At 41.3% G+C, this 9,386-nt stretch overlaps 1 protein-coding gene across 1 annotated transcript in view; it reads right to left on the reverse strand.

Annotated features, from left to right (window-relative positions):
- Window positions 1-336: 336 nt before the first annotated feature.
- The window catches only part of SWT1 (SWT1 RNA endoribonuclease homolog (S. cerevisiae)), a 30,793-nt gene continuing 21,743 nt past the window's right edge, over window positions 337-9,386 (reverse strand). Inside the window, exons 15-17 of the mRNA XM_009869016.1 lie at window positions 2,472-2,538; window positions 1,557-1,621; window positions 337-442 (exon numbers count right to left, since the gene is read on the reverse strand). Coding sequence (XP_009867318.1) covers window positions 337-442; window positions 1,557-1,621; window positions 2,472-2,538 — 238 coding nt within the window. The remainder of the gene's footprint in view (window positions 443-1,556; window positions 1,622-2,471; window positions 2,539-9,386) is intronic.

Consider the following 9,386-nt stretch of genomic DNA (forward strand, 5'->3'; position numbering starts at 1 on the left):
CTGCCGGCCAGGGTCAAACCACGACAGCTCCTAACATGAATATCCGGAGGTCAGAACACCAGCCTGGTGCATTGCTGCACAGCAAACCAGCTGTACTGCTCCAGAGCCTCTCGCCTGACAAAAATCCACTAGCCTGTGGTTCTTAGCAGAAATTCTGACGTTTAACGTGCACATGTAACCAGTTGTTTGCTGGGGTTTTTTTTCCTGCAACTCAAATCGAAAATGACACCATCAAGAAAAAAAGAAGGCAGGGTTTTGGCTCCTTGATAAGTATATTTCCCTTGACACATCTCAGAGGAGTTGGACTTCACATGGACAAGGAGACTGCAGGGGGTGTCACAGCCAGCCCCTGTTCTTGGCCTCTGCATGAACTGATGCCTGACACTGCTTGATGGTGTGTTCCAGCTGGGCTAGCTGGCAGCACCCCACTTCCAACCTCTCCCTGGGGAAGAAAAGACAGAGGTTATCAGGACACAACAGACCCATTCTAGAGATGGGAATGTTGCCGTATACTCCTTTAAAGCAAAATTCAAAGGCATTCTAATACCACATTTTACCTCTATCAAAAGCAGAGAATACTCGGTACCTCTGGAAATCCAGACATACTTTTATCTTGATAGCAAAAGATCAAGTTACAGAGCTGCCTAATCATAACGTGTTGCGAGCTGTATCCTGCAATGACCAGTCTTCCCCGCACGGTTGACTTTTTCCCAGCTATAAAACTGCCAAAATATCTGCTCCTGTTTTTCCATTTAAACTCCAAAATCCTAATTTCTATCCTTTAGTTAGAGGATTTTGCAAACATACTTGCTATTGCACTCAGGGAGAAACCACAAAAATCGACCACAGACAAGGCAGCTGAATTTTTAAGAGTTTAAAAATGACCTCATGCTTATGTAAAAATTATTTTAAACAATTAGTAATGATTTTTCCACTCTTGCTTGTACAAGCATGATGGGCAAGAGATGCCAAACTTATGCGGTATTGCGCATCCCTCCTGCCTGCTCGCACCTTCCCAACAGCCCCTCGGCACATGAGGTACCCACGGAGGGTTTTTGCTCTGTTTACATGCTAGAGATCTGGACCCTACACCCTATCTAGCGTCTTCTAAACGCTACGAGGATACAAAAGCTTGTGGTACTGCTCAGGGACACGAACACAGTGTGGAGCTTTGGCTATTTAGCTCTAAGTATTCCTTTTCCTTCTCCAGATTTAAAAAACCCACGACCTTTGGATCAAAACGTCAAGATGAGAGTGTCTTTGGGGTATCCTGGAAAAGGAACAGTCAGACTACAAATGTTCTAGACAGGAATTTATCTCCCCAAGAATTCCGAAGCGAGGCTGAAGTAAAAACGTTTGCCAGTAGTTGAAGCAAGGCTTCATTTGCTTTGTATGTTTTCAAGAGGAAAACACTCCCATTCACTGCCCTACACGCCCCTCCTACAACAGTGTTCTTTTATTTATCCAAAGCACTTCCCTTACAGGAACTTTGGTTAATACAGAACATGCTAAAATGCTGCCTCAAAGCCCATCTGATGTGTCAGTAATTAGCTTACCGATATATCTTCTGTGAAACACACTCATAAAGCTCCTCAGCAGTGAATTTTATACTGCTGTTTATCTAAAACAGAGAACAAAGAATTGATGTGTTTATTTACAAAGTATCACACGTCAATTAAAATTACACAGCTAATCTAAGACATGGTTAAGGTATCACCTAACAGGCTCTCAAGGTGAGACAGTACCAAAAAAAATCATGCTATGCATTATAAGACCAAATATTACAAACTGACAATACGTATCAGTACATTATGACAGTATTTATGAGTATATAATGGAAGTGGTCAGTATCACTGCACCAATCTGAAAGACATTAAATAATTCTTTCTTCCCTCTTAATTTACCCTGTAATAGCAAAAGAAATTCTGACTCACATACATACAGGCCCAAAACCCAAACGTATTTGCCTGAATAGGACTGCAAATCTGAAATACATAACATGCTGAATGGAACAATACCTCTATTCTACTGCTAATGTTCATTTCAATTTCTCAAAATCTTTCAGCACTGATTAGTTAAACTTCACAAATAACTGGTGATTTCAATTTATCTTTTCTTTTCTCTGAACTGCAGCTGATATTCTCCATAGAAATACCTAATGCAATGTACCCTCTCTCTTCTTAATATGACTAAGCTAAGGAGGTTTTTGTGACTTTGAGGCTCTTTACTCGACAGCGAGTCATTTACATCAAAGGAATGCTCAGAAAGTCACGCAAGCAGCTCAAATACCGGTAGAGATTCGAGTGACTTTTGGTAGGTCCCAACCAAAAATACATTTTTATGTCCAATGTTCTAATCAGTGCGAAAAAATCTCCAAAATCCAATGATAAGACAGCTACCCTCAGAACTACTTCAAAATAAAAACGTGTAGCTGAACTGTATCTGACACAACATTAAAGAAAACTTCGTACCTCGTTGCTTATGAGGAAGTTATAGAGGGTCCAAATATCTTGGAAACTACTGGCTGGGGTCAAAATTCTGAAAAAGAAAAGTTTTGGGGATTTTTTTTTAAGCAAGTATAAAAAGATTCTGTGGAAGAGTTAAAAAATTAGAAATGCTTCATGGGAAGAAAAAATATCTAATTACTTTCTTTAAACAAAAAGGAAATTTTGATATTTGAAGAATTCCCCCCCCATCCCTTTGCACTCCTCTAACAGAATTAAATAAGCTTATTATTTCTGTAAGGACTTTCTATGAAGGTTTTCCTAATTAAAAATCCAGCTGCTGGTTTTATGAGAAATTTCTCTATACAGATAGGCAGAAACCCTGCAATAATTAAAAGCCTTTTGTTCCACATAAGCAAAGCCTGCTGCATTAATGTGGAGCACCAGCACGGTGACACGCGACTTGACGCTTTCCCACACCGGCTAAAGCTTTAACTTGTTCTTTCCAGCTTTTCAACACACAGCTCCAACACTACAATCATTTACACACCTTTTCTGCCACTTCTAATAACAGTGAGAAGGCAAAATGGGACCTGACAAGGGAGGTGTCTGTATGTACAACCCAGCACCATACGAAATACTGGGATTTTATTTAGCCAGCAACATTTCTGTCTTCCCCAAAATCCCATCCTTGGTCACCACGTTCCAAGCGGTGACAGAACCAGCAGAAGGAAGGACCCACTTTGGTCTCTCCGTAAGGCGCGGTGAAGTTCCAAGACGTGTGAACACCCTTCTCCACAAGGCTCCCAAAAGCATCCAATAAGGAAGTGATTCTCTCAAAATTTAATTACCCTAATCTACTTAAGCAGATCGAATGCAGTCACTCCTCGGCATTAACTTCATTTGCATTCACTAGACAGAAACGGCACCCTCTTATACATTACGAAATGTGCATTAAAATCTGTATTAAAAAACATGAAACACTTTACATATACTAAGAAATACTGATAAAATGCTGCCTTATCTTAAGCATGTAAATAACGATTAAGAAAATTACTGGATTTGGAAAAAAAAATCTTTTTGAGAAGCTCTGTTTACTTTCCCATGGGAAAGTGCTCAAATTCTCCCCTCCCTCCCATTGCAAGCTGTAAGCCTTTATAAATGAATTAATTAGGAATTGAAAAAAAAAAAACCCCACAGAAAACTAAGAGAATAACTGAAAAATCCCACTTCAAAAAGATGCAGTATTTAAATGGGCTGGAAGACCACGACATGCCACAGGATTTATCGTAACTACTGAGTTCGCTGCTTATTTCCATCATGATTTTATGTAGGAGTTACCCCTGTTACAAAAATTAGTCATGGATTCTTTCCCCCTTCGTTAGAAGAAGTAGCCAGGCTTTTTTTTCCCTTTAACTAAAACCACTTCACCTGCCAAGTGCAAGTCAGCAAGAGAACCAATTGGCTAGCTCTCCGAAAAATACCTCGAAGCCTTCCACCGCTACCTCAGTGAGAACACGATCAGCTTTGACAGCGTAAAAACCCGGCGGAGGCGATTTGGCAAACATCCTTGGAAACGCCAGGAATCCTGGCAGCCCCGATTCCCACCGGCGGACTCCGTGGAGCCATTCGCCAGCGGGACAAGGCATCAGCCCGAGCTACCGCGTCACCTGCGACATAAATAAATGAGGACAGCTGAGCCTGGGAAAGTGCAATTTCTGTGGCTGACGATTTTTGTGCCCCATTCTGCCTTCCATTTCCTGAGAAAAAAGGAGGAAAGCCGGCATGTTTGTTTTCGTAAAACTGAAATGCAAACCCCCACAAAGCGTCAAAGGGGAGATATTACATGTAACTTCACCTGGAGGCCCTTATGCGTTGCTACACAGGATCCTGGGGCAAAATACCTTCCCCACTGCCACTGCTGAGCTCCTGGTGGGAAACCCCTCCAGGAAGCAAGCTCTCTGTAGAAAAATGATGGAGGACAGGGGGAAAGGGCCGCTGGTGAGAGAAAGATCTGTATTAATAGTGGGATTTTGTGGAAGAGAAACCTATGCATGAGCTACAAAAAGGTGCCAGAAGAGACCGAGTGCAGAGTGGCCAGCAGGATGGCACAGCGCTGCCTTTCCCCCTAAACATCCTGTATCACCGCACAGCAGCCTGTCTGCCCAACCTCTCACTTCCCAGGGTGGGGAAGTGGGTAGAAACTTGAAGTGTCTACTTTGTGTAGAAGTGTTCCTAGCAAGGCTACATTTAAAGAAAACAGGTTTGAAAGTCATCTTCAAAGCAAAATTAAGTTTGCAATTCCAAGGTTGGTTTTAGACCCCTGGTTTTGCACAGTTCTTTAATCATGAGTATGAAAGCAGCCAACCCACGGCCCACATCTCCCCAACAAGCATGCAGCACAGAGCACTGTACGCGATCTTCCCTCACTGACCCGAGCACTTTTCAACAACTGCCAGAGAATCTGAATCGTGTCACCCGTTATGATGCTACAGACTTAAAAATCATTCCATTGATGTTTCCCAATCATTCCACTGACGTTTCAGGCACTCAGTAAGGCAACCCTCACCATTCTTTCTACTAATTTCTGGAAAAGAGACTAATTTTTGTACCGGTGACAGAAACGCATTAGCAAACAGCTAACATTACTTTTTTTAGCTCATTCTGCATTGCCAGATCTCCAGGTGGATGCACAAATCGGCTGTGCTTCTGGTTCTTGGGCAAAAAAGACAAAACTAAAAGGTGTAAATAAGGATACAAGTAACTTAATGTTGAATCCTGTGTTTGCTTGGATTACGACAACAATTGCGTCTGGGTTTATAATGTGAAATGAGAAGCCTGACATTTGGCTTGAAGCTTTATAATATCTTCGAATAAAAAGACATTTGTTGTTTTCAAGGAAGATTCATTGCTACACATGGAGCACTGAAAAGAAGCTGGTGAAAGAAGAGCTTGCACCATAACTTCCCCCACAAATTCTTAACAGGTCAGCATTCATAAAACATGCTTATTACTGTTTGCAACTACATGGGAATGAATACAAGCTCCAGCCTTGAAATATATTTTTCTGTAGAAATTTGTAACACATTCCTGTCTGCAGGGCAATGATTTCACACCACTGCTGCTGTCTACTGCTTCTCATCGTTTTATGTTCCTTTCTATCCTCTGGAGCCACCATTCTGTGCTACAAAAATTAGATATTTAGATATGTGCATTGGGAAATCCAACATCTTTGTATGCACATCAGCTCTGCATCTATTACTTCATTAAATCAAGCTGATCTTGATTCCATCAAAGTTTCTCAGTGAAAAAACTCTGCCTCAGCTACAGAACTATGTCCAGAGAACACCCTTGAAATGAATAATACATGAAGCAAATGGGCTCTTATGTAAAACTCTTCTAATGAGCAATCTGCACCTTGACACTGTGACCACTGCAGTATTTAACCATTGCTTTTTCTTCTTGTTGGTGACATCAAAAGTATTTCAGAAGCGATGAGTGAAAATCACTGAATCACTCTGCCCTTCCCATCAGCATAGCTGCCCAAAGCAAAACTACAAAGGACCCTGCGTTGTGCACATCAACTTTTAATTCATCCAAACATCACACTCTGGGCAGGTGCTGGTGAGGATGCCTGGTGACATGAAAGCTGGATTGCCACTAAAATGCAGTTTGTTGATAAAGCTAAAAACTGTAGCGTGGTTCTATACAGCTTTCTGAAAATATTTAGTATGTGAGGTAGAGAAGAGCATGTCACAGAAAGACACAAAAAATTACCACGGGTACCTGCTACAAAACAGGGGTTAGATACTGTTCTTGGGGCAGAAGGGGGAGTCAGATGTAATGATTTCTATCTCAGAAGCAAGAGGACTTCCCAAACCACTCAGAACTTTTATTTACCTACTGTCCTGGCACTCATCTGATGCCAAACATACATGCAGAGTGTAAGATACAATAATAAAAATCAAAATGGACAGGAAATAGCTCACATGGTGGCTCATGTGTGCACAGAGAAGACCTGGGAAACAAGCAAAGCGTGCTTGGAAAGGATCAGAAAGTTAACTTATGGAATAGAAGGAAATAAAAACCCCAGCCCACAACCCACAAGACAATCTGGCAGTGAAAGCAGGTCAGACTGCCAGCTGTTCACAAACACTAAAATCCTGGGCCACGACAAGAAAAGCATATGGACAAAAGTCATGGGAGGCTACAAGTTAATTGCTGTCAAATGTGGCCAAACCTCGGGATGTGTCACACCGAGTCCTTCCCCTTTAGCAGCTCTGTGTAACTGCCCGTAGCACAAGGCTGGTAAGACTTGTCATAAAGCATTAACCAATTCGATAACTCCACACAGTTAATTAAAAAGGCATGTGACTTAATGGTATAAAAATCAACTTAACCCATGGGAAGCTCCATTTAACCTCACTGTCAGGGTATCAGGGAAACAAAAAAGATAAACAGAACCCCAAAACTTCTTATTAACAATTCCTCATGACACCATGCTGCAGTAAGGGGCTCAAACCAGGGTTACCACGGTCAACTCATGCCAGAGGTTAGTTCAACATCAGCCTTTTGGGAAATTAAGGGGATTTTCCCCAAGATGAAGTCAGGCTCATGCTTCTTCTGTTGTGGATGTACTTTAGATGTTGGATCCTAGGGACACTTTATCTGGACACCTATTTTCTAGCTTTACAAGGTCAGAAAGGCCCATAGCTTTGACAACACTTAACTCACTCAAATTCTTCTGGTTTTTGGACTGGTTTCAAGGCAAGAGAGCTTTAGCAGCTGCCACAGCATCACCTCTGCCCTGCACCTTGTTAATCGCTGGCCAATCTCAGGTGTATTTGACAGAGGCAGAGGTCTTGAAACTTTTTAATTTCTTACAGCTTTCATTAAAACAGGCAGAAGGGCAAAGGGCAAATCTGGGCCCTGGCAGCAGAGAAGGCTGAAGGTAAGTTTGAAAGTAACAGGAGATGGCAAAGAATCTGCATAAGAAAGGCAACGCTAGAATGAGGAGAAAATCTTTTGTCAGATATTGCAAATTTTCAGCTGCATCGGACACGATAATTAAACTAAAGGACACAATACTACAGAAGGATGAGCTTTGGAAGTGCTACTAATGACGTGAAGTGGTTGTTTTCTTAGTGACCCAGGGGACTTCCAACACCCATTTCTCATTCAGGGTAAGTTGCTTACCTTGGAAAACTGCATGGAGACCAGCACCCTCTGGCTGGAATTTACATTTGAAGTCATTTAACCGTTCTCTTTTAGTCAAGAAAATTTCAGGTTTTACCTAAATAAGTAAAAAGTCGAGAGAGGTCCTCCTGCCCCTCTACTCTGCCCTGGTGAGGCCACATCTGGAACGTTGTATCCAGTTCTGGGCCCCTCAGCTCCAGAGAGACAGGGAACTGCTGGAGAGAGTCCAGCCCAGCCCCAGGGATGAAGACAGCCACAGGGATGATGGAGGGATGGAACATCTCCCTTATGAGGAAAGGCTGAAGGAGCTGGGTCTCTTTAGCTTGGAGAAGAGGAGGCTGAGGGGTGACCTCATTAGTGTGTATAAATATGGCAAGAGAGAGTGTCAGGAGGAAGGAGCCAGGCTCTTTTCGGCAGCGTCCAATGACAGGACAAGGGGCAATGGGTACAAGCTGGAACATAGGAGGTTCCACAAAAATATTAGAAAAAACTTTTTCACTGTGAGGGTGACAGAGCCCTGGCACAGGCTGCCCAGGGAGGTTGTGGAGTCTCCTTCTCTGGAGACATTCAAAGCCAACCTGGACGCGTTCCTGTGGGATCTACTGTAGGTGATCCTGCTCTGGCTAGGTGATCTTTTGAGGTCCCTTCCAACCCCTGACATTCTGTGATTCTGTGAAAAATCGACTAGTGATAGCAAAGCCTGATCCTCTTTGAACTGGGTGTTAATCTCCGTTCCATTTCCAGGAGACTGCATGCAGAGGGAGATTAAAAGGAGAGGTCTAAATCTAGAGACTTTATGATAGAAATTACTAAATGCTGTGGCAGTCTAAGGGAAGCAAGACAATTTTTTAACTAGATGCCAAGAAAAGAAATTTCATTCCTTCACTGGCCATCTGAACAAACAGAGAGGAAATAGTTTCTCTACACCTGTAGAATTCTGTTTTAAATCAGTGAAACAGTAGAACTAGTCTAAAATTATTTAATGCCATTTCAATTCAGTGACCAGTTCTGATACAGTAACACTTTTCTGTGCTGCTGAGATCTTATAAAATTATACTTTTAACTCACAAAAATTTATGGAGTCCTCATCTAAATCAGTGTTTTCCAAACAAATAAAATCATTGGGAACTTGTGAGAAATTCCATTTAGATAAAACAGTAGAAAAGTAGAATTCACATTCCTTACTGCAGTAAGTAACAGATAAATATTTTTACAGCTGACACCATATTAGTATAAATATTTATGACTATTGTATTTCAGAGCATAGGCTGTAAATTTTGAGTGATTTTAAAGTTGGCACACGAACAAACCAATTATTTCTTATCAACAGATGGGAAAAGTCTAGCTAGAAATATTATTTTTTTTAAATAATTATTTTAAAGATTTAATTTAAGAGACCTTAAATTAGGCCCTCTAACTAATAGGTTCCAAATAATAGCCAATCCAAATACTACACAACATAAATAAAAATATAAACCACTACTGGAAACAGTCAGATATATTGTTCCATCCAAAGCTATTTAAAAACACGTCATGGGTTTGCAGTTTTGCTTGAAGTATAAATTTCAGAGGTTTAATAATCTGTTCCTTGATAGTCAGCATAATGTACATCAACATATATAATTACCTCTTCTGTCAAAAGGAGAAAGTAAGTATTTCAAGATCACTTTTTAAGGGAGTAAATCTCAAGAACACATTGATATACTGACGGCCATGAGGATCATCTGTATTTGATGAGACAACTAA

This window comes from Apaloderma vittatum, unplaced genomic scaffold, assembly GCF_000703405.1.
Source record: "Apaloderma vittatum isolate BGI_N311 unplaced genomic scaffold, ASM70340v1 scaffold45384, whole genome shotgun sequence".
Taxonomy (NCBI): domain Eukaryota; kingdom Metazoa; phylum Chordata; class Aves; order Trogoniformes; family Trogonidae; genus Apaloderma; species Apaloderma vittatum.